This window comes from Balaenoptera borealis (genome assembly GCF_965194805.1).
Source record: "Balaenoptera borealis genome assembly, chromosome: 8".
In the NCBI taxonomy this organism is placed as follows: Eukaryota; Metazoa; Chordata; class Mammalia; order Artiodactyla; family Balaenopteridae; genus Balaenoptera; species Balaenoptera borealis.
Window position 1 is genome coordinate 89,250,569 of NC_138865.1, and position 26,149 is coordinate 89,276,717.

The following is a 26,149-nucleotide window of genomic DNA, read 5'->3' on the forward strand; positions in this document are numbered from 1 at the left end:
TTTTTAGATCACAACACCAAAAACACGGTCCATGAAATAAAAAATTGTTAACTTGGACTACATTAAAGTAAAAAATTTCTGCTCTGCTAAAGACAATGTTAAGAGAATGAAAAGACAAGATATAGACTCAGAGAAATTATTTGCAAAATATATATATGATAAAGTTCTTGTATCCAAAATATACCAAGAGGGAATTCCCTGGCGGTCCAGTGGTTAGGACTTGGTGCTCTCACTGCTGTGGCCCTGGGTTCAATCCCTGGTTGGGGAACTAAGATCTCACAAGCTGTGTGGTGCGGCCAAAAACAACAACAACAAACAAACAAAACAGACAAAGAATTCTTAAAACTCAACAATAAGAAGACAATCTAATTAAAAAATGGGCAAAAGATCTGAACATATACCTCACCAAAGAAGAAATATGGGTGGCAAATACTGTAAGCATATGAAAGGATGTTCCATATCATATGTCATTAGGAAACTGTACATTAAAACAACAATGTGGTACTACCACACACTTATTAGAATGGCTAAAATCCAAAATACCGACACCAAATGCTGGCAAGGGTGGAGCAACAGACACTCCCATTCACTGCTGATGGGAATGCAAAATGGTACAGCCAGTTTGCAAGACAGTTTGGCAAAACTAAACATACTTGTAGAATATGATCCAGCAATCCTGATTCTAGGTATTTACCCAAATTAGTTGAAAATTTATGTCCACATAAAACCCTACACAAAAGTGCTTATAGCAGCTTTATTATTAATTTATTATTAATTAATATATTAATATATTAATTAATTATAATTAATTAATAGGAAGCAACCAAGATGTCCTTCAGTGGGCAAATAAACTGTGATGCATCCATACAATAGAATATTATTCACTGATAAGAAGAAATGAGCTATCAAGTCATGAAAAGACATGGAGGAATCTTAAATGCATATTGTTAAGTCAAAGAAGCCAGTCTAAAAAGGCTACATTGTGTATGATTCCAACTATATGATTCTGGAAAAGGCAAAGCTATGTAGACAGTAAAAGGTCAGTGGCTGCCAGGGGTTGGTAAGCATAGAGGATATTTCAGACAGTGAAACTGTTCTGTATGACACTGTAATGGTAGATACATAATTTTATGCATTTGGCAAAATCTATAGAATGTACAACACAAAGAGTGAATTCTATGTAAACTATGGATTCTAGCGAATAATAATGTGCCAGTATTGGTTCATCAATTGTAACAAACATACCACATAATGCAAGATGTTAATAATGGGGGAAACCATGGGGTGTGGCGTGGGACATATATGGGAACTCTCTATACTTTCTATTAAATTTTTCTGTAAACCTAAAACCGGTCTAAGAAATAAAGTCTATTAGTTAAGTATAAAAACTCTTTTAAAATGATAAACATCATGTATTTAGAACAGTATCTAGCACATGACAAGTGCTATATAAATATTTATTATGTACAAATGAATAAATGTGGAGCCGGGATGCCTCCAGTCGGACTCCAGAATCAGAGTTTCATTCCCTGGACACTTGCACTGAGAGAATGTCTTCCACGAGTTATTCTGGAACTCTTCTGTTATTCTCAAACCCTGCATCCTGTTTATTTACTTCCAGCTGCTATCAGAACCTGTGCAATCTAAAGTGACTGTGCTTATTTGCGTGTTTACTGTCTGCCCCCCACTAGCTGGTGGGCCCCATGAGCTCAAGGTCACGCTGTTGTGCTCACCTCTGTCTCCCCAGCGAGGTGAGGTCTCCCTGCACGCGGCGGTGCTGGGCTGGGTGGTGCGGGAGAGTGATCTATGTGGCCCAGGAGGGCCGGGTGGGGCAGAAATGCACTCAGCAGGGGTGAGCAGCATGCTAAGTGTCCTGACAGGGGACGCCTAGATGCTGGGGACGGGAGTGGGGAAGAGCAGGCGCTTAAATCTGGTGGCGCTCAGGAACACACTGGCTAATACAGGGGCCTGGAACTGAAGTTCATTTACTTGTCAGAGAAGGTTCTGGGAGGGGGTACAGCACGGGCAAAGGCTTGAAAGTGCAACACAGAGCAAGGCCTGTGACTGGAATCCTGAGGTGTTTAGAGTGTCCAGAGTGACCAAAGGCATTCGAGGTAGGTGTGGTCTGAGGGGAGGAGAGAACAGACCACAGAGATCTTTGATCACCTCTCCCCCAAGCGTAAGCTTTCTCTCTCACTGGGGGTTCTGGAGCAAACAGCCCCTCGAGGAGAAGTTAGGACCCCTTAGCCCCTGGGCACACTGTTCAACCGTCATGCTGAGTCTGACAGAGGAGGGTCTGAGGGAAATCAACTGACAGTTTAGCGATGTTTGGTGGAAAAATGACAATAAACCGACAGGGCTGTGGGTCGACAAATCAAAGGTTCTGCTACCATGGCAACAGAATGACAGGGCAACCCTAAAATTAGAGGAGAAACGAGGATCAGGCCAGGAAAGGTTCAGAGAGAAATCTCCGCAGATACTTGGAGGGAAACACAGAGACAAGGTGTGGGGAACTCGAGCCAGGGATGTGGCTCTCCTCCAGCCACCCCCCTTCTAAAGTCTGGATGCCGCGGGCAGGACCCCCTTCCTTCCCAGGCTCAGTTTCCTCATCTACACAGAGAAGCACTTCCGTGGCATCCGGCTGCTCCTCAGTTTGAGAACCATTCCCTGGAAGGTCTGGAATGGGCTTGGGTTGTACGCGCGGAGCCATGGAGAGCAGCAGTACTTACTACAGAGAGCAAGGAAGAAAGGTAAGGTGGGTGGTAGCCAACTGTCCCTCATACTTATGGTCTGCACAAGGTCTACCTCCTGTAAACGGTCCAGGGGGACAGGCTTCCTGGATTTATTTTCAGAGTCGGCCGACTCTAGCCCTGCAGCCTCTCCCACCACAGCCAGATCCCAGGGGATCCTGTGCATGCTCCGCCCCGATCTTAACCTTGAGCGGAGGTGACAGTGTCCTGCCTCGTCGGCTGCCATTGGGCTCAGCATCAACCCAGCGGGGTCTGCTCTCTGCCCCTCCGCCCCAGCTCCAGGTCCTCCCATGGGCTCCGCCTGACTCGCCTTTTCTCCTTCTCTGATATCCTGGGCGCTCAGTCTGCCTGTTACCTATTTTTAGGCTTCGTCTGCAAAATGTGAAAACACTTCTTTGCCCAACCCACTTCACAGACCAGTGACCAAGGGTCTGTGAATACACCTGAAAACTACGAAGTGCTGTCGTGTATTGAAAGGCAGGGTGGGGGAGTGGGTGAGACAATAGTTGGTGGTGTTGCCACTAACCTGCTAGGTGACCTTGGGTGCCTTATATAATCTCTCTGGGTTTCTGTTTCCTCATCATTAACATGGAGTTCAGGATAGCACCTATTCCACGGAGTTACTGCGAGGATTCAGTGAATTAACACACACATCTAGCTACCAGCATCACCACTGCTATTACTGTTATTAGCATTATTGCTTGTGATTATCATCACACCAGGCTCTCCCTAGCCAGGGGGCCCGGTTAGCCAATAACAACCCTTCCTCCTGTTGATAGCCTGTCTGGATTTCCAAATCCTGGTGGTGGGTGGTGAATTCCCCTGGGATGGAGTTGGGGGTAGGTCTGCTCCTTCGTCAACTGTGCAGATGAGTGATGACCAGATGTCACCTCCCCTCTAGCCACAGTCCGTCTGCACGAGTGACCTCAGCTGAGCTCCTGCCCCCTTGGCCCATGGGCACAGCCAGCGCAGGTCTGTCCTCTGCCAGGTCTGATTGTGCCTGTCTGGAGTCCCGCTTCCTCCCAGGATGGACACGTAAGGCAGTGAGATGGAGGCGCACAGCCTTAAGTCCTTCCCCTAAATCTGCGCTGTCAGTAAACAGCGTTCTCTGCCACTGCTCCGACTGCATAGCTTCTTACTGGGCTGAGCGAACCCTCTGCCTGTCTCGAGACAAACGAGGCCTGGCATCTTATTTGCTAGAAAACCCTTCTTGTCCAGAAGGATAAAAACCTCTGTCCTCAACGCATAAAATGACTGTTTCCAGGTTAGTTTTATTGATAAAATTCACACTAAATCCCACAAAAAGATTTCCCTAATAGTGCAGTGAGAGAACTGGAGAAAACTCCAGTTTTCTCAATAGAATCTGCTACCGTGTAGGGAAATCGTACTGTACAGCCACTGCTGTTCAGCTGGCTCTTTCCGACAAAGGCATGTTTAACACTTCTGGGAGAAAGTGGACAAAACTACAACTTCCCTAATCTTGAACTTCTCTAACTGGAGCATCCTAGGAAGACCAGTGTGAGTTAAGAGCAAGGCCCAACGCAAGACTACTAAAATATATATTTAACGGTACTTTTATGTAAGGTTCTTCTTTTTGGCAACACATCACTTTGAAGATCCTCGAGTAACTAGAAGGAGCTATCAGAGTGTTTATTCCCTCCTAGCACTCCTTAGGGAGCTCACTTTAAAGGAGAGATTAAAAATGCAATGTAATTTCTAGGCTGATGGATCATGTAAATGGGGGCTTCTACAATGTGTAGAGAATATACTGGTTTAAACGACCCAACATTTCCCCTTAATTCTGCATATATTAATACACCTAGACAAACTCTTTCACCATTTTTTTCCAGGAGTGAAGACCTTATATTTGGCCCTCCTGAAATAATATATGTCTCAAATGGAAGGAAACGGAAATAATGAGACATTCCTGATAGGGAATGTGGACCCCCGTGGACCTATGATGATTTCCCCGTAACCACCTCGATTTCTTCTCAAGAAGCGCACCTGGGGCAGTAAAGGAGATGTGCTGCCTTGCTGTCCCCTGGGGGGCTGGGAGCAGCATAGGCCTCCCTCCCGCTGGTGCCAGGTGCTTACCTCCATGCTGTACCTCTCCACCGTCCTTCTCAGGGGGTCCACAGCCTGCCAGCAAATGAGGATGCACAGGTCAATCAGCAGCATGCCCCCAACGATCACGAGCAGTTTCTGGTCCTTGATGATCTGCAGAGAGGGCAGGGGCAGAAGGGACGTGAGAGAGCTTCCCAAACAGCAGCCGAGGGGCCAGGTCAGGTGGGTGACTGAATGGCATCACCCCCAGTTTGAAAATTTCCTCAGACTCCCCATCTCCTGCAGGATAAATCCAGCCAAGCTCCTTTGCTTGGCATTCAAGGCCTTTCATGAGCTTGGCTTGTCCATGCCCCAAACACACACATATACTTAGTCAAATCTGAGGACTCCCAGGTTCTGGCCCTGCTGTGATTTTCACCCCAGGCCTTTGTGGGTGCTGGCTCTTTTGTCTGGAACACTCTCTTCTTTCTATGTGGCAAATAATCCTTAGAGACCCAGATTCATTTCGCCTCCTCCACGAAGCCTCCTTAACTCCCAAAGCAGAACTAACTACTCCCATAGCACTCTGTTCCCATACTTAATCATACTTAATACATTCAATACTTATAATTATGAATAGTAATAGTAGTAACTACAAGAAGGAGAATAAATACAAATGCTAACATTTAATGAACACTTACACTGTGCCTACCTCTAGGTTGATTGTTTTACATACAGCATCTCATACAAAGGCAGATACTATTATTATTCCCAATTTTCAGATGAAGAAACTGAGGCTAGTGCTGGCGGCCAAGTAACTTGCTCAGTGGAATACAGATACTAAGAGGTGAAGCCTAGATTGGAACCAAGCTCCTCCTCTCTCCAGAGTGCACATCCTCAAACATTTACAGCACCTACCACGCTCTACAGTGACCAGATGCTATATTAAGTTGTATACACATCTGCCCTCCTCAGTAAACTGGAGAACTCCTGACAAAAGGGAAGCCTGTTTTATTTATTTGTTTGCCCTCAGCACCTAGCAGGGCCTGGCATGCAGTCGATACTTAGAAGTTTGCCTGGTTGAATTGAGATGAAGGAATATATAAAGAAGAAATATAACTCCCATCCCACTTTGCAGCTTGGGGTATCTTTATTACACTGTGAAGTTCCCACCCCACTTTATGTCCATTTGATGGGCATTGGCCTGGGGACAAATGCTGTCAGGGGCAAAGCTAACCTGTATTTCACTCACTGCACGTTTATGTGTCCTCACCCCCCGCCCCAATGCCAAACAAAAGCTAATATGATGAAGTTGTTCTAGAAAAGACTATAGAAAAATAAACAAAACTGAAGCAGAAGCTTAAGAAATATCGCCAGGTCTGGCTTTTAATGATTAAAGCCATCCTTAAAGGAGAAACAGACACTCAAGAGACTTCTCTGTGGCCAAACTGTGAAAAGAACAAGAAAGTACTGCTGAGTTACTGCCAAAGAGATCAAATCCACTAAGACCACTTTACCTGGGGGTGGGGCACTGGCAAAGCCCCCTCTGAGATTTTTCAGAAGCATTCAGTGCACCGCTGATAGCTTGCAGAAACCTGGTTTAACCCTTGCCCTCAGGGGAACCAAGCAGCTCCCTGTTAGCCTTGAGAAATTGTGCCAAAAGCAAGAAATGCCTGAGGAGCTTAGGACTTGGAGGACAGGCTGGAAGGGGCCTCCCTGCTTGATGCTCACCCAGGGCTGTTTGAGCCCCAGGCATTTGCACACACTGTACCTGACCCCTGGAAGTACTTTCCCCCACCTTTCTGCTGGTGCCCTCCTACCCTGATTTCAACATTGAGCCTGAGCAGCTGCTCCTCTGTGAATCCGGGCGTGCCCTGCATGGGGCCCATGCTGCAACTGTGTTCCTATCAGAACCGAGGCAGTGACCATCCAGTCTCCCCTCTGTGCCCTGGTGCCTTGTGCAGGGGCTGGCTCTCAAACTTTCTTGAGGAACGTGTGGAGAATGAATGAGCTCTCAGGAAAAGGCCAGGGGAAAGTGGTGCTGTTGAGCAAGTTCAAGGTCACTGTCTCCTGCCTAGGGCTCAGGTTCTACTTCCTATAAGGCACCACCTGCCACAGGTTCCTATCCTTTCCCAGGCATTTGTAGGTGCTGGTTCTTTCATCTGAAACACCCTGTTCTTTCTGTGAGAGGCTTTGTGTGGCTGGGTGTGCATGGGGTCGGTTGGGGGTGGTTGGAAACAGGGCTAGCTGGAGGGAGAGAGCCTGCACGACATGTGATGGAGCCTCATGTGGGACCACTGGAGGTTTAAGCATCTTTAAGCATCAGCGTGATGGGGAGCTCTGCAGCATTAAGGGGTGAACCTGAGGCGGGATCCTGCAGTAGGAGGCCAGTTAGGAGCTGGGGCCATTGTCCTGATGAGGAAGGAGGAGGCCTGATCCAGAGCAGTGACTACCAGACAGACAGGAGAATGCAGATGCCACAAACACCGGGCAGGCAGAGTTGCGGGCCTCAGCCTCTCAGTCCTCTCCCCCTCCCCAAACTTCCCCAACCAGCAAGTGCCAGCACCTCCAGGTCCCTCCCTCTCTGCCAAGTCTTTCCCATGAGACATAAGGGGTACTACTCTCCCCACAGTCTAACTCCCAGGAGGCAGTGAACTTGAACTTGCTCAGCAGTACCACTTTCTCCTGGCCTCCTCCTGAGAGCTCATGCAGACAGGAGTACGGACCACCTTACACTCCAGCACACCACACCTCAGGTCTGTTGGGAATGTACAGTCTACACTGGACAAGAAGTAGTACATTGAAGGGCAGGGCTGAGAAACATGGGTTGGGGCCACCCTCAGTGAGCCCCTACAGGGGAGAGACCTCCCTTCTGAGTGGATGCCGCACCTCTCCTGCTGCTGCCTGAATGGGGAAGGCACGCACGCGGCACAGAAGATGAGCATCAGAATTTCTCTCTGGTAAATATGAGAGTCAAGTCCTCCCAATTTTAAGTCTCAAGTATGAAGTGTGAGGTAGCAGAGTGGCAGTGGAAAGACAGGACCTGGGATTATGTGGACCTGGACTGGAGTCCTGGCTCCATCCCTTGTGACCTGGGTGTGACCCTAACAAATCACTTCCTCTCTCATTCTGCATTTCTGATTTGTAAAATGGCAAGGAGTGGGGAGGCTCATGTAATATCCCTAAGCATGGTGCAAAAAAAGAACACAGTTGTGGATCTAGAAGACCTCACTCTAATCCCAGCTCTTGTGAAATGTCATCTTGATCAAGCTGTATGACTCTGTTAGGCTTATTTCCTCCTCTAAAAGTGAGGTCCGTGAGCTCTAAGCTGCAGAGTTGGTATAAGAGTGAAATGAGATGATGTATGGAAAGCACCTAGCACAACATCTGGCTCAGAGAAGATGCTCAACAAATGGGCTGTGTGGCTACCATTACTTGGATTTTGAGAATGCATGGTTCTGTGTTTATGAGGAGGACAGTGACATCTAGGGGCAAAGTGTGATACTGCACCTCAGCTCCGCTAGACTCAGGGCTAATCATTGCACAGATGGACCCAAGGTGGGAAGATCCTGAGAGTAACAGGAGAGGACATGTCTAATTTCCTTTTGGTACCATTTCCAAAGCCTGGCACTTGACCATTGTTTGTGACTAAATGGATTTAGTCTAAGTAGTTATGGATCACATTTGATTTATTAATCACAGGAACATTTATTGAGTGCCTACTCTGAATCAGGTTCTTTTCTAGGTACTAGGGCTGCAGCAGTGAGCAAAACATAAATATCCTACATTCATAGCGCATGCATGATAGGGGGAGACTAATAATGAATAATTATACAAATACCCCATATGTACACACAATACAATGCTAAAGAGAGGTGACAAAATAATCTTCTAAAAAAGATCTAAAAATTTAAATTTAAAAAATAGCACTGACCTAACCCTACAAAGTCTGAGCACCATAGAATACTAGAATTAGGCAAGGCCATGTCTCTAGTCTCACCTCAGCTTCCCTGACTTCCTTTCTTATTTTGCAGCTTTCTCTTCAAAAGCTGCACAAACTTTCCTTGGTTATGTCAGTGCACATTGATGCCATGAAACTCAGTTCTCTCTCTGAGGCTAGGAGGTTACTTGTGCTCCATTCTCACTGAGTGAGAGATGAGAGTGAAGGCACCCAGGAACGATTAAGCACCCAGTTCTGGCAAGAGATCTGAGTTTGAATCTTACTAACTAGCTGGAAGACCTTGGTAAGTTTCCTAACCCATCTGAGCCAGTTTCCTCATCTACACAATGGGGGACGATGACCACACAAACCACTAGATTACCAGAGCCTGGCTTACAATTACTGTTCAACAGATGTTAGCTATTACTATTAAACATCACTTCCCATGGTTGTTTAGAGCAGAGATCAGCAAACTACGAATTTGGCTCACTGTTTGTCTTTGTAAATAAAGTTTTATTGGAACACAGTCATATCTATTTGTTTATGTGTTTGCTTCTGGCTACTTTCGTTCTACAGTAGCAGAGTTGAGTGGTTGTGACAGAGACTGTATGGCCTGCAAAGCCTAACATATTTACTATCTGACTCTTACAGGAAAAGTTGGCTAACAACTTCTTTTGGGAAAACGGCATTTCTTTATTTCTTCAAAAAACTTCAGATATTTTGACTGATTCAGACTGGCCTTCTACTAGGACCAGCTTATTGCCTACTTCCAGGGACACCATTCCAGAGGGAATACAGTGTGAATGGTGCCCCCTGGAGTTGTACAACCAGCGGCCCTGCCTTCCTGCCGTCACTCAGATGACGGACACTCTCTTGGCATTTTCCTGAAGCTGAGCCTGGATGAAGGTCTGAGAGGATGGCCCTATGTTATTATTTGCAACCGTATCAAGTCATATATGTAGTGAAGTTTCTTTGTCCTCAAAAAACATCTGCCCCCAAAACAGATCTCGTCTCTGAGTTACCGCTCTAGTCTCAATGTTCCAATTTGGTCCTAGTAAGAGTAAGAGGCAGAATAAAGACTGTGGTAGTGGGCTTCCCTAGTGGCACAGTGGTTAAGAATCCGCCTGCCAATGCAGGAGACACAGGTTCAAGGCCTGGTCCGGGAAGGTCCCACACGCCTCAGAGCAACTAAGCCCGTGAGCCACAACTGCTGAGCTGCTCTCTAGAGCCACAATTACTGAAGCCCGTGTGCCTAGAGCCCGTGCTCTGCAACAAGAGAAGCCACTGCAATAGAAGCCCGCACACCGCAACTAGAGAAATCCTGAGCGCAGCAACAAAGACCCAACACAGCCAAAAATAAATAAATTAAAAAAAAAAAAAAGACTGTGGTAGTGAGGCTTCTCAATTCAAGATTTTACGATTGATACTATAAAAATACTGAATTTAGAAGCATTAAGTCACCACATGTCAATACTTCCTTTAATAGGCTTCTTTTTCTTTAATGTCTTTCAAAATGTAGCCATATGGGGTGAAGTTTGTGTATGTGTGTTTGGGGAGGGTGTGACATGGTGGGTGGGGGAGGATGAGGTGGGAGACAGGGAAGGAAGAAAAGGGTAAAAAGACTGAAAAAGAAGTGTGAGATTGCATTTTCAGATTTAGGTAAATCTTGTATATGTGTCAGTAAAAAAAAGATTAAGGGCTTCCCTGGTGGCAGAGTGGCTAAGAATCCGCCTGCCAGTGCAGGGGACACGGATTTGAGCCCTGGTCTGGGAAGATCCCACATGCCGCGGAGCAACTAAGCCCGTGTGCCACAACTACTGAAGCCGGCGCGCCTAGAGCCCGTGCTCCACAACAAGAGAAGCCACCACAATGAGAAGCCCGCGCACCGCAAGGAAGAGTGGCCCCCACTCACCGCAACTAGAGAAAACCCGTGCACAGTAACAAAGACCCAATGCAGCCAAAAGTAAATAAGTAAAATAAATAAATTTTTAAAAGTGCATAAGAAAAAACATTAAAAATAAATTAAGAGGCTCACTTTAAAAAAAGTTTAAACTTAAAAAAAACCAATAAAACAAAACAATGACAGTAAAAACCAACCTTGGCTATGTAAAATGCTGGAGTCATGGAGAATTCAATACCAGCTTTGACCTGCGACTGCCACAACCCTTTAAAAACAATCTGGTTCCCAACTTGAGTTTTTGATCTGTGAAAGGTATAAATTTCTCTTCTATACCCTTAACCTCCTCTAATTTGGCTGATAAATGATACTCAGCTGTAGCACCACAAGGCTTTTCCTGGAATAACTGTAAAGCCTAGAGCAAAAACTGTCTCACACTGGAAAGTTGTATTCACCTGGCCTAAATCATTTTCACAACAGACTAAACTGGTGACCAAATCTTGTATTCAAAGCCTTTGGCAGTTTCTCAGACAGGCCCCTCCCTGGACTCCTGGGCCCACCACCTGCCTGGGCTCTCACTTTGCCCAGACCCCCGGGGTGGGGAGAGTCCCCTTGTCCCCTTGTCCCAGGCAGCCCAGCAGCTGTGGCCACATCACAGCCCCAACTCCCGTGGCACTTTCAGACAACTGAACTCCTGAAGTCTTCCCTGGCATGTTTTGTCAATTGTTGCCAGACAATCTGAGTGTTCTTGCTTAGTGATCACATGAGTAATAGAAAATAAAGGCCAGTTCTCCATTGCCAATAATAATATGCATGAATTACATATTGACACAAAGAGACTAACACTGTGATTCTTCAAAACCAGGATGGACTTGTCATAAATGGCAGAGCTACAGAGCAGGAGGGGCCCAAGAAGTCACGTGGTGCCTGTCAAACTTTGGCTTGCATCAGCTTTGCCAGGAGGGCTGGTGGAAACACACGTTCCTGGGCTCCAGGAACCTGATTCTTAGGGCTGGGGGTGCTGAGAGAATTTCTAACAAGCTCCCAGGTGATGCCAACAATGCTGCTGGTAGCGCTTGCACTCGGAGTCGCCCTGATCTAGAGCAGAGGTTTTCCACGCTGGCTGTATATTAGTATCACCTGGGGAGGTCTAGCAACTCCTAATGCTCAGCTCCAGCCCGGGAGGTGTGGGCTGGGCTGGGTTACTTCTTGTAGTTTTCAAAAGCTCCCATTTGATTGTAATGTGCAGCCACATCCTGGTCTGAGAAGGACCAGGTGGCCAGGCTCCTCATCTTACAGACAGAAGGGAGTTGTCACAAATGCTCCTGAGGCCCAGTGAGAGGAAGGCCTTCCAGGTGAGCACAGGCAATGGGTGGCAGAGCCGAGCTCTTTCCTCCCTCTAAACGCAGCCCATAGTTGTCCTAAGGTGGTCCGGTGTGGGGCAGGGGGTGGAGAAGGGAGGACACCCCCCCATCTGGAGAGCAGCTCCCTGGCAGTAAAGGGGCAGGCAGTGAGGCTGACGAGTGAGAGGTGCCACTGGGCACCAGGCACAATCACAGCTCAGGAGACAATGCCATTTCAATACTTCCCCATTTTACAGATAAGGAAACAGAGGCCCTGAAAGATGAAGAGGTTTGCTGAAAGACCCATGGCGGGTCAGCAGTGAAGCAGGGAGTAGAAGCCTGCTCTCCTGCTGTGTCTGCTGGCCCTACCACCTCGGGCTCACTTGCTGTCTGCCACAGGCATGATGGCTTATGACCCAGGTAATCGGATGGCAAATGCAAGTTTGGGATGAAGAACTGGAACAATAGGCACCACGTTCCAGAGTGGGATGAGATCACAGTGCAGGATTTTCAGAGGAGATGTCTGTAAATGGGTTATACACACATCAGGGGTTTAAAAAGTGTGTGTGTGTGGGTGGGTAGAGTTGAATCAAGAAGAGGATTTTTGGAAAGATGAGTCATGATGCTATCTCACCTCATCCCCAGGTGAGACGATGGGGGGGTATGCTTCCTCCTTGACCTCAAATCAAGAGGGAGGCTTAAGGAGAGCACTCAGATGGCTTGATTGCTAGGGCTCCCTGCAGCCTGGGGGACCTGGTGAGCTGATGCCTCACTCCTGCCTGAGAAACCCATGGGAGGATGACAGGCCAGTTGCTCCATGGATGGAGCGGAAGAGGGGAAGTGGCTAAGTGGGATCAGCCACAATACTTGAGTTTGTAGGAGCGAAGGATGTGTGAGTGCTTCCTGAGCACCAGGTGTGGGCCCTGGGCCAGGCAGAGCTGTGTGGCCTGCCCAAGGCAAGCTGGAGGGGCGGGCCCAGGAGTGGGGGACTGCCATATGTCTGTGGAAGGAGCCACAGATGGCCAATGGGGGGAGTATTTCACCCATGTCGGGGGCACTCCAGGAGAGTAAATCCCAGTAATGGGGGCTTTGAAAATTCCACAAAAGGACTCCATGAGAGCCTAAAGGGTGTGCTTAACCAATGCCAGGCCCAGCAAGATGGATGCAGCTCCTGGCAAGTGAGGTCTTTCCTGCCCCTTCCACCACTCAAAGCCCCAACTCTAGAGGGTTCAGAAACCTTGGGAATGGGATGGGGAAAAAACTCAGCCTGACAAAAGAGAGAAGCAGCCCATCCGCACCCCTTCTCCCAGGGCAGGTGACTGGCTGCTTCAGGCCAAGCTGGGGAAGGAAGAGGCGATGCCTTTGAAGGCAGTTTGAGGTTTTGAATATTATGATGGACTCCACATATTAGCTGTTGACCAGAGGACCTTCAGAGTCATGAGACTTGCCCGAATTTTTATCTAGGAGCAAGGGGAGAAGAGTGCCAGCCATCGGGAGAGTTAACAAGGACAGTGCGGGGAAAGTTTCTCTATGACTACATCCTAAGAGTCAAGCTTAATCAACATGATGGTTACAGCCAACCACAGAGGTGGCAACTGCTTTCCTCCCACACGGAGGAAGGGCTCATGTCCTCTAAGGGCCTCTTTGAAAATGGAAGCATTAAATCAGGCCCCTGCCCTGTTTCACTCTCCTCTTTCAAGGGCTCCCCACTGCCCACAAGTTAAGGTTCAGGTTCCTTACCGTGGCTCCTGCCTTCCCCTGTGGCTGCCTCTTGTACCCTTTCCCCATGAACCCCTCAGCCACGTGAACACACCCCTCCCTTCCCCAGGCCTCCGTGCACACAGTTCCCTCTGGGAGGGGGAAAACTGCCCAGCCTCTGCTTCCCACTCACCCTCCAGGTTTTAGCATAGGTGTCACTTCCTACACCAAGCCCTCCCTGGGTGCTATACCGCAGTATCCCCCATATGCACCCAACCAGCCCTTATCACCGTGCATCGTAAATGCTTTGTTAGCTGTCTGATGTCCCCAGGAGGCTGAAGGTGTTGGGGGCTGGGGCGGGGAGGGGCAGAGGGTTGTGTTTAGCTTGAATCCCCAGCAAATAGCCCAGTGCCTGGCATACAGTAGGTGCCTCATAAATCTTTTAAAAATAAATACTAAATGAACACTGCAAACACCCTGCAACAGAAGGAGGCATTACCTTCTTCTTCATTTTCACATTTTTGAAGATGGCGTGGACCCTCCATGTCTTTGCGAACATTGCCCCAAAGGCGGTCGTGTAGCCCACGGTGAGAATCCAGGTCCTGACCTAGAGGCCATGAGAAAACAGAGGCATTAACATCTCCCGGGGGACGGACTTCATCATTTAGGAGAGTGTCCCAACAGGGGGACTCTAGATGGGGACAGATGCTCTACTTTACATACTGTAGAGTTTTACTAGCATCAACAGTCCTTCAACCACATTTCAATCTGATAGATGCTTAGTTCTATTGGCCACTCGCCAGACCAGGGCCCTAGGCGCAGAGGCATATGAGATTCAAATCCTGCCTTTCATGGGCCCATAGCCCAGAGGGAGCCAGTCACAGAGAGAGGCACAGAGGGCCCCCAGGACCACTGAGGGGCCACTAAGGGGTTTCAGACCAGCCCTCTGGTCTTCCCTCCCTCCTTTCCTTCTCTGACAGCCTTCTATGTGGGGAGACAGGTCTGCAGAGGTGATCCTAATTGCTGATTTCTCTGCCTCCTCACCCAAGTCTCTAGGAGACGAGGCAGCCCCAGGAACCTCTTCCACAGGACTCCCAGCTCCTGGGTTGTGGGCAGCAGGGAGGGGAGAGCACTGAGCTGCAGGGGCTGAGACTGGGCAGGACAACAGGCCTGCATGGCCCTTCTCCAGCGCTAGTGACCCAGCCACTCTGGTAAAGCAGGGCAGAACTCAGCCAGAACTGGCCCCGGGGATGCCTGACTGGCAGCTGCAGCAGCCCAGATCCTGGCCATCGTCAGGGGCTGCTCAGTTGTGGGGGAAGGCCAGAGGAGAGGGGCTGTGACCTTTCCACTCCCACCAGGGGCCTGTCTCCTCAGGCCTTTGGAGAAAGAGAGGAGCGATGCTGCCTGGGTCCCTGCTCAGGACTGAGGCCTTACCTGGCTCTCACCTGTTCCACAGCACTAAAGTGTGCCCTGATCCCCAGCCCTGGGCTGGTGGCTGCCAGAAACTGCCGGCGCTGATAGGAGCCAACAGCCTGATCCCTGCAGGCTGGGATGGCCGGTCACCACCTGTTAGGTCTTGGGGGCTTCCTGGGTGCCCACTCCCCACCTGCACTGCCATCGTGGCCAGACCCCAGCCTCTCCCGAGTCCACCCTCACTGGCTGGTCTGGATACCCTCCAAGACCCAGGAGACTCACCTAGCTCCAGGTTGGTCCCCACATCATGGCCCAGCCCTGGGCTGTATGCCACTGGGTTCTGGGGCCTCCCACTCACTGGGACAAAAAGGCTGCGTGCTCCGTGAGCTCTGGTTCTAGGCTATGGTCTTTCCTCAGCTCTTCCTCAGCTCCGTTGAACTAAGTTCCCTCTGAAAGGTCCCCACCTGCCTCAGCTGAACATAGCAGGAAGGTGGACGTGTTAGGAGAGAGAGAGACAGGTGGGCTGGAGTGGACAGGCCGGGGCCTCTGTGTCCACAGCCCAGCAGGTTTGCCCGCCTCAGCGCTCCCATCCAGCCCAGGGCTGCAGGCAGCCGTGTAGGAGGTTCCCAGACATGCTCCCTTCAGGGAGTCCCTTCACACTGCCTTTCTAGCAACTTGGTTCTCCAGCTTTTCAGAGACAGGGCATTTTCCCTTTCCATTTTATCTGTAAAAATAGGAACTGGTTGGGTAGATGGCAAGACCAACCCCCTAAGGAAGGACAACAGCATTACCTCGATTGTTCAGAAACGCAGATGGGTGAGGTGTGAATGCTGACAATGGTAAGGGTGAGGACTTAACCTTCTTTTTTTTTTTTTTAATTTCAAAAATTTCAGACAGGCAAGAACGAATCACATTACTTTAGAGAAGGTGTAGGATGGCCACATCGTTACCCGTATTATAAAACAAGGATGGAAGAAAAGTAACAGAATAGAGACAGGGAAGGAGCCAATTATTTGGAATTTAGACCTGAGCTTATTCAATGACCAGATCACACATTCCTAGCCTGTCAGAGTTGCACAGGACCTTACAGATCATTTCATTCATTCATTCATTTGTTCACCTGTTCATTCAATAAGGATTACTGGGCCAGAAACTAAGTATATAATGATAAAAACAAACAAATAAAACAACAACAACAACCAAAACCAGGGTGATTTTTTTGGAATCATCAACTGAGTTGAGAAAACCCCTTTGTAGATGAAGAAACTGAGACTCGGGGCATTAAGGTATTTCTCTCAACCACACCACCCAGCTCCAGAGCCGAGCCTGGAAGTCAAGGCCTTGACCCAGTCCAGCCCTCTCTCCCCCACATCATGCCGCCTGCTCCTCAGAGAGTCTCCTTACCCCAGTCAGGTCCATCCCCGCCCAGGGGGGGAAGCTGTCAAAGCGACAGCACACTGGGGGAGTAGCTGACCAGCCTGAGAACTGGCTGATTTCAACACACTTTTAGAGCTAATGGTTGACACGACTGTGAAGACCAATGGTCTCCAAGCCCTTTTGATCATGTCCCCCTATCAGAAAAACAATTTTAAACACGAACATATACAAAACAAGGAAATTTTTAAAAGGACGGTAAGAGATGAAATAATATTATTTTTACCTCATAATGTGGCAGACAAAGATCTCTTATTTTGGGTTAAAGTATTACTCCAATATGCTTCGCATTATTATATTTGCTTTGACTTATATTTTCTTTGGCATAATCATTTTCAGGCCACTTGTCTATTTTGTAGGGTCAAATTCATTAAGACGCAATAATACAAGTGAGTTAAGTTAGTAAAAACTCGATGATGTAAATTTAACCTGGCAACTGGAAATGGCAATATGTTGCCATAAACTGAAAGCAAAGAATGGGTGAGGATGCCCGGCCAGAAAAGAGGTAACCTAGCAGGCCCAAGACCTGCTGGCAAGGTTCACTTAAGCTGGTGTCTGACAACTTGGATTTGGGGAGGGTTCCCACCATTCCCTCAATGATAGGATTGACTCTGTGCCTGAAGGGTTTGTGCAAACAGCGTGATTTATGCCACACATCTGCTTTCCTTCTGAGAGCCTGGAATTTTGGTATGTGCTCAGTAGAGGGTACCCAGGTGACCGGACCCCTGTAAAAACCCTGGGGGCTGAGTGCCCAGTGAGCTTCCCTGGTACACATTTCATGTGTTGTCACAAGTCGTTGCTGGGGTATTAAGTGCACCCTGTGTGACTCCACTGGGAGAGGCTCTGAGAAGCTTGCACCTGATTCCCTGTGACTTCACCCTGTGTGCCTTTTCACTTTGCTGATTTTGCTTTATGTTCTTTCTCTGTAATTAATCATTGCTGTGAGTACAATTCTGTACTGAGTCCTCCTGGAGAATCACTGAACGGGGTGTTGTCCTGGGGATCCTGGACACAATGCCCTGTGGCTGGCTGGTGTCATAGACTGACCAACCACTCCGTTCTCAGGAGAGTTCCTGCATGAGACCACCAGACACACCCACTGGGCCAGGGCCCCAGGGTCAGTCCGAGTATTAAATATTAGTAAAGCTTAATTTCTTTCATTTTTTTTTTTTACATAAAAAAGTAAACAAAGGCTGTAATATATTCTTCCACAAGATGATCCCAGTGGGTTCACATCCCATTTGGAGACAGCTCTTCAGACAATGATGAAACAACACTAGAAGAAATACTCTGGAAAGCAGGACAGTGGGACCCCTACCAGCAGAGCCACCTACCCCCGGCTGCCTCTGCTCAGGGTCATCCCTGTGCAAAAGGAGGTGTTATTTCTCTCTCCACTCCTCCACCATCGTCTTTTTTTGTTTGTTTGTTTTTTTGAATTTATTTTATTTATCTTATTTTTGGCTGCATTGGGTCTTCGTTGCTGCACGCGGGCTTTCTCTAACTGCGATGAGCGGGGGCTACTCTTCGTTGAGGTGCACGGGCTTCTCATTGCGGCGGCTTCTCTTGTTGCAGCGCACAGGCTCTAGGCACACGGGCTTCAGTAGTTGTGGCATGCGGGCTCAGTAGTTGTGGCTCGCGGGCTCCAGAGCGCAGGCTCAGTAGTTGTGGTGCACTGGCTTAGCTGCTCCGCGGCATGTGGGATCTTCCTGGACCAGGGCTCGAACCCGTGTCCCCTGCATTGGCAAGCGGATTCTTAAACCACTGCGCCACCAGGGAAGTCCCACCATTGTTTTAAGATGGAAATGGACCCTGGGGTTCAGTCCTGGACCCTCTTTGTCCTAAAAGGGCTCTCCCTGGGTTATCACTCCCACTCTCAGGCTTCAACCATTTTCCTTGTGCTGACAATTCCTTTATCTCTTTCCCTGTTCCTATTTCTCTTCTGAGCTCCAGACCTGCATATGCCACTGTCACTGGAGACCTAGTTGACACTTAGGTGTCCCATAAAACCTTCACACTCCAGAGCCAGAGCTGAGCCCATCAGCCCTTCCGCTGAGTAGCTCCATTTCCTCCTGACTCAGGGATGGTGCCACTATCCACCTGTCACCCAAGTTAGGGACCTGGAAGTCCCCCAGGAATCCTCCCCTACCCTCACTCTCATATTCAGTCCCCAGGCCCATCTCCTTCTGCTGAACCACCCCCAGACCCGTTCTCTGCCCTTCCCACGCCCTGAGAGGTGGGGCCCCATGCCTGCACCTCCCAGGTTCCTGTGCCCTCTGGCTTCTGGCTGGATGGAGGGCACCATCAGGAGATCGGAGGGGTCAGGAGAGAGAAGACGGAGTATGTGCTCCCTGCAGCCACTGCTTCTGTGCTGTCTCTGGCTGTAGCTGGGCTCCTCACGTGGCTCTGGCCCTCTCTGGGCTCAGGAGTCTCTCCATGTGAAGCACTGGGGTGGGCTCTGTTTGCTGCCAGGGCTATGCCTGATGACTATCTTACTCCCGCGTCTCTTGTTAGTACACCCCTCCTCTCTGTTCCTGTAGTGTCATCCAGATTAGTCATTACGAGCAGGGACTCTGGAGCCAGACTGACAGGAGTTCAAGTCCTGGCTTTGTCACTATCTACGTGAACCTGGGCAGGTCACGTAACCTCCTTGAGCCTCAGTTTCCTCATCTGTGAAATGGGGGTAACTAATGCCTCTGACTTCGTGGAGTGGTTGTGTGGATGAGATGAAAGAAGGTATGTAAAGGGCTGAGGTTCTTAATCAATATCTGATTTTTGTCCACGAGTTCCTTATCACTGCTCACTGGACCACTGCAGGAGCCTCCAGCTGGTCTCCCGCCTCTCCCCTCACCTGTTGCTCATCCATCAAACACCTCCAAGACGGACTGTTCTCCAGTGCAAATCTAAGCAAGTCTCCTTGAGCTTAAACCCTTTACTGCCCCATTGAGCCCACAGGTTAAACTCCAGATTCTTGGCAGGGTGAGGCACCCACCACCCACACCTCTCCAGCCACTGCCCACATAGCATTTCACATCCAAGCATTTCCACGCTGCTTAAACGTCCCCACACATCACACTGGCTCATGCTGCGGGCCTGGCACTGGCTATTTCCTCCACTCATAATGCCATCTTCTCTCTAGGCTCTTCACAGACTCTCATTTGTCCTCCAAAATCCAGATTCGTGGGCCACCTCCTCTGAGAAGCCCCTCCCAGAGCTTGCAAGGAGGTCACAGCTGCCTCCTCCCTGAGATTTCTGTCCTCATGCATGTTTCTGCTGTGCTGGTCATGCATGTTTCTGAGATGATGTCCACTTGATTGATTACCTGCCTGCCTCTCCCACGAGATGGTGCAGGGCCTACACTGCCCACCTTTAAATCTCTGGATCCAGCACTGAGGGGGTGATTGGGCTGGGTGGGCCCGCTTAGATGGTAATGAGATCTTTGTCACCAAAAATGTGCAAGCTGAGCTTGAGCAAGCACATGAAAGGAAGACTGCAGACAGAACTGGAAAACTGGACGGCAAAAGAGGCTGAGCTTATGGCCTCAGTGGTCCCTTCCTCGCAATGGAATATGCTGTCCGGGAGGTAGTGAGCTCCCCATCACTCCATGGATTCAAGCAGAGCTTGGAGGACGCCATATCAGGGTGCTATAGGGGCACTTCCTGCGCTGAGGGAAGTTTCATTTGATGACGTCCCAAGTATCTCCCTTCTGGGTGGCTCTATGATGCCAAATAAACTAGAACGTTCTGCAGGGTTCAAATGATTCTGTTTTCTCTAATGATTACATCACCTCTAATACAAGTCTCTACCGATTCATCAACATAAGACAAACAGCTACTTCACTCTCTCTCCCAAAGTCTTAAATACATTTATTCTAATGTTAAGGTCTTTCCTTTTATCTCCTTAGCCATAAAGCCCCCGGCCCCCTCAGCACACAACCTGACATGCAACCATGGGGAAGAGGAATTTTAGGCAGGCAATGCCCATCTCAGTCTCAACTACGAAAAAGGAAAAAGCAATTAGAGCACATCTCCAGATGGAAGGAAAATCTACACCCGGAACAATTCTGCTTAGCTGCTCATTCAGTTGATTTTGGGAAGGCCTGCTTACCAGAGTGAAGGGCTTTCACGGCTCTTTTGGGGACCAGCAGGAAGAGGAACACACAGCCTCTCTTGCAGGTCTGCTCTGATGATGACTGGGTTGTCGGCTGGCTGGATGTTGGGGGTTGAGCCGTTTTCCTGCTGTCCAGAAAGGTTTGAAAAAGGGCCTTTTGTTTCATTCTGACTGTTCACCCCAGATGATCAATAGTGAGAAGGCAGGCAAGGGAGACCCAGACTATCTAAAAGCAAGCCCCAGACCTCCGTTACCCTGAGGTGTTACAGTCTGGAGCTGAAAGGTGAGACTTCAGCCTGGGATCTCCAGGGCCTGCCTGTCTTTCTGGAGGGAGAGGTGGTGAAGAGATTCGGAGTGTTTCCCAAGGCAATATGCCTCTAAGAGCGTGCTCTAGAAATAGCTCCAGAAGACTCTGTCTTACCCAGGGTCCTTTAAGTAAGATCTGCATAGAAAATGCCTTCTAGAGTTTAGAGTACAGCAAAGACTTTCCGGGGGAACAATTCAAGGGCCCACAGGAAATTCTGGGCACAAACAAGGGTACTTTGGGACCCAAGTTAGGGCCAATGGGGCATCTTAGGAGATCTGGGGCAAATCAGAGGAAGCCGCTCATTCTAGGAGGAGGAGTTTCCAACAGGTACCCCCTCGAGGCCCTTTTTGAAAGGCCCCCACCTCCTTAAGACCCTATCAGCTGAAGAACTCTACTCAGAGAGCAGATCGCAGGCTGTATTCAGTTCCCGCCCACTCCTGATGCCAACACCCTTGTGCAGTGCACAAAATGCATAACCGTACTTGGTGGCCTTGGCTCAGGCAATGGAACAGGGAGGAGGCCCTTCTTCCCCTTCCCCACACAACCCTTGCAGGTACATCAGTGACTGGAGGTTAGGGAGCTTTCTGGAAGCACAGCATTCTCGAGATGGGCAGTGGTAGCAGGGGGTGTGGGTGTGTGCTGGGGAGGGGGCTGATGTGCACCTCCCTGCAGCTCTGTGGACTGAAGGTGTGGATGAGTGGGTGTGGAGGCAGGAGAGGAAGTGAGGTAGGAGGTGTATAGGCCTCAGGCTGAGCAGCTGCAACTGGTCTCCTGCTGATACTTCAAGATAAGAGACCAGCTGGAGCACTGGGCCCGGATTAGGTGAAAGGCAAAGTGACCACAACTTCTTCATCTTGTGGTCAATAGGATTTCCCAGTCTGACACATGCACAGAAGGGGTCCTCAGTCTAGGAGAGGGATGAAAGGAGGGAGGAAGTGCCGGTCCGTAATGTCCTGCCAACCTCCCAGAAACCTTTGTGCTGGAATCCATCTTGGCTGAGAGATGTGTGGGCACACCAGGAAGGACCCAGTGTCAGATCAAATATGGGCACAAGCGAGATGACTGGCCAGAGACAACTGGAAAACTGCCCCCATATAAGCAACCTAAGCCACCCCTATTGTGTACAACACACTCCAAGTTCACCTGTGTGCTCTTCCACATGTACTTTGCTTCTAATAAACACTGTCTCTATTTCACAATCTTGGTCTCTTTGCTGAATTCTTTCTTCAAAGAAGACAAGGACTGAGGTCCTTCTTCCAGCCATTCCACCACTGGAATCAGAAGGAGAGATGGATGTGCCACTGAGACTGCAGCTGCTAGGAACTTTGTGAGCAAATAGGAGGCATCTTTCAGGACTTCCATTAATAAATGCAGCTCCTTCTGAGGGGTCTCCTATTCTAAGCCTTCCCTGATTGGTCCCTCCACTCCCTCCCCTAGGCCTGTCTCCATCAGAGCATACAACACACTGAATGGGAGTTATTTGTTTAACTACATCTTCCTATCTACGCTGCTAACTCCCCGAGGGCAGTGATCTGTGTCCAGCTCTGTGCCTGCAGAGCCTCACACATAGTAGGTACCTGGGAAATGTTACCACATGAATGAATTATAAGACAAGGGCTGGGGCTTGCAGTAATCCACATGAGGGTGTGTGGGATGGGGGGACATCATCTGTACATTTGCTGGAGGGTCTGGGGCGCCCCTGGCACCCTCCTCAGCCCCCTCCTCTGCAAGCCAGAGGTCTAGGGAGTCCTTCACAACTGAAGACCCTTGATGGCTAAGAACAAAGGAGATGGGGGTGGGGAGGCTGCGGCCTGTCCAGGACCCTAATTGGCCCAAACAGGACTTGCCAGCACCAGTTCCTTCAGCCACATCCCTAAGTTGATCTAAATCTGCCAGGAAAGGTCAGCATCAAACCCTGTGGGCATCCCCTGGCCCCGCTTTCCGGCTACCTTCTGAAATCACAAAGCACTTTACCATACGGCCAGCCACAGCAACATGGGATCACATGCTGAAATAGCCCCCAAACCACATTTTTATATCAGATTATCTCTCAACTGGCTCAAAAAAAAAAAAATTTGCCAAGCAAAAAAATATCACTGAAAACATCACTAATTCCTACCACTCTTGAACTTACTGGGAGGCCAGTTGGGTGTTCCCAGGTAACCTATGCCTTTTGAGTCAGAGTTATAAAATCCTAGCATCTCTGGGAGGGCTGGAAGAGGACGTCGTGCTTCCAAATCCAGTATCCGGACCCCCACTATTCCATCCTTTCCCAGCTGCTGCCTATCCGGAGCTCATTTATATACCTCTTGTGAGCAGGGTGGATGGCTGAGAGCATGCTTCAGGATCCAGAACCCAGCACTCCATCCTGTGATGGGATGGCCCTGCTTCCTGAGATTCCAGGGTGGAGGGCTAGGATCGCCTTTCCTTCTCCAGCTGATTCTCATGGGACAGGGTTTCTGGTGCTTCCATTTCCTTATATCATCAGTCTCCAAGAGACAAACTCAAAAATAAGCATGGGTTCTAATCTTGACCTCACTACTCTAAGTGTGGTCTGTGGACGCAGCATCAGCAGCACCTTGGAGCTTGTTAGAGCTGCGGCACCTCCGGCCACCCCAGACCTACTGAGCCGAAATCTGCATTCACCAAGATCTCCAGGTGATTCACGTGTCCTTTGAGCAGCACTGTCTGTGTGGGCAGAAGTCAGGGCGGTGGTTACTCTTGGGAGGGGGGTGCAGATAGTAACTGGAAGGGGGTAGGAAGGGCTTCTGGGATGCTGGTAATGGCCTGTTTCTTGATCTGGATTCACAGCTGAATCCAGTTTACGAAAATTCATTGAGCTATACGCTTATGAAATGTGTATGTGTATATGTACTCTAATAACAGGTAAAAAAATAAATAAAGGAGTCAGGAATCTCAGCAAGTGGAGGCAGCTGGGAGATAAAGCTGCGCCACGCTCCTCGGTGCTGCCATCAGAGCAGCCCTGGGCTGAACTGGCTTCTCCTAGTTCTCACATCAGATTCCAGTGACTGGGGACTCATGTCCAAGAGATCCCACCTGCATCATTCTTACCTCCCTCGCAGCCTGCCCTGAGGCCCCTTTCAGCACTCAAGGTGGCCGAGGCACAGCAGCTTGGCTTTGACTTAGGCCCTGAGTCTGTCCCCGACCCAGATCTAGCAAACCAAGGACATGTAAAGCTGGAAGTTGCCATGGACATACCTACACGCAATCAACCAGCATCAACCCCAGTTTTCCAGCCTCTTCTTCATGCCAAGTTTGCTCTGCTTTATTAGTATCTCTCTTAGCTGTGTCCAGAGGTGAACACAGTTATTCAGGCATAGTCCCATCATTCACTCATTCATTCATTCATTCATAATGATAATGGCTAGCATTTACTGAATCTTGTTATGTGGCAGGCACTAAGTGCTTTACATGCACTATCTCATTTAACCCTCACAATCCTATGAGTATGCCCATTTTACAGAGGAGTAAACTAAAGCTCAGAGATGTTAAGTAACTTCAAGTCACACAGCAGGGAAGTAGTGTAGCTAAGGATTTGAATGCAAGCATTCTGACTGAAATTCTCTTATATGCCAGGCACTATGATATACTTTGGGGATGTATCAAAAATGAATGAATAAATATACTAAAACGACTGAATTATACACCTTAACAGGGAGAATTTTATGGTATGTGAATTACAGTAGGTCTCCGTTTCTGTGGGTTCCACATGTACGGATTCAACCAACGGGGAGGAAATTGAAAATATTTTTAAAAAAATTCTAGAAAGTTCCAAAAACCAAAACTTGAATTTGCCACACCAGCAACTATTTACATAGCATTTACATTGGATTTACAACTATTTACATAGCATTTGCATTGTATTAGGTATTATAAATAATCTAGAGATGATTTAAAGTATATGGGAGGATTGCTTATAACCTATGCAAATATTACATCATTTTATATAAGGGACTTGGACATCCTCAGATTTTGGTATCTGCGGGGTTCCCTGGAACCAATCCCCTGCGGATACCAAGAGACGACTGTATATTCCAATTTTAAAAAATCAGAACAGACAAAAATTTTGGTTGAGATAAATATTGCCCACATTCCTAAGAATTTAGTTGACCTGTTTTTCCTGGTATAAACCAGCTAACAAAAAATCAAAATATTTCTTTAAAAAATGAATGAAATGTCTCAGACATCTTTGTAGTCCGACAGAGCTAGTTCCATACTTTGGTCCTGCCACCTAGCCATGTATGACAGAGTTTCGATTTTCTCTCCTGTGAAGCGGGGACAGTGAACCCTGCCTTGTCAGGTGGTTATGGGGATTTGAAGGAAAGGCTGCACCTGGCGGCTGGCCCAAGGTAAATCACAGCAGAGAACGCTGAATTTTACGAGGGCACAGGCTTGGGGAGCTCACACGGCACTGCTGACCATCTCCATGCCCAGGAACGCCCTGAACGCCCCTGGAGCTGTTGAGACCTGCACTGGATCAAAGGCCCACCTGGGTCTTCTCGTCCTCACTGCAGAGTCCCTTCTTACCCCTCCACGCTCGTGCGGGGGTTTCTGCCTAGGATTCCACAAGGAAGGCAAGCACCTTTTCTCTTCCCCACCCACCTCACTCCCTCTCTGGGCTGCCAGGGGCTGGGATTCCTGAGCTGTAATCGTAATCGAGTGTGAGGGCCCTCCCATCCCCCTGGCACGGGGGCTCTGGCCCACGCCCAGCACTGTCCTCATAGGCAGCTTCGTGCCCACAGGGGCCATGTTGCTATGGTGATTCCACTACCCACTCAGTGTCCAGGGAGACAGCACGGTGTAGCTGTGAGCTGTTTGCAAGACTCGCTGGAACTAGGCTGGGAAGATGCCAGAAAGGGTCAGAGGGAGCGGGGGATGGGAAGTGAGTGTGACTGCTTCCCTAGCTCTGTGTGTGTATGTGAGTGTGTGTACACATGCTCACACATGTGCCCACCCCGCTGTCCGAGTTATAACGGCCCTTCTGAGCAGAGGCACAGCCCCTAGAGAGGCATAATCCCGTGATCGTCACAGGTTTCTTCCTGAGGTGGTGTTTACTGTTTATCACTGTGTTTAGTTTCTATACTGAACACTAAAAGGGAAAAAAGTGGCATTCATATGGCAGCAGAACAGACTGAACTGTGACTTCTCTTGCTCCCCATCTGAAGCTGGCTTCGTGATCCACCTTGTCCCTTGTCC

At 48.9% G+C, this 26,149-nt stretch overlaps 1 protein-coding gene across 3 annotated transcripts in view; it reads right to left on the reverse strand.

Moving 5' to 3' along the window:
- The window catches only part of GABBR2 (gamma-aminobutyric acid type B receptor subunit 2), a 363,159-nt gene that overhangs the window by 49,590 nt on the left and 287,420 nt on the right, over nt 1-26,149 (reverse strand). For all 3 annotated transcript variants that reach the window (XM_082403891.1, XM_082403890.1, XM_082403892.1), the window contains 2 exons: nt 14,171-14,278; nt 4,845-4,967 (listed from right to left, as the gene is read on the reverse strand). In XM_082403891.1, the coding sequence (XP_082260017.1) occupies nt 4,845-4,967; nt 14,171-14,278 (231 nt within the window). The remainder of the gene's footprint in view (nt 1-4,844; nt 4,968-14,170; nt 14,279-26,149) is intronic.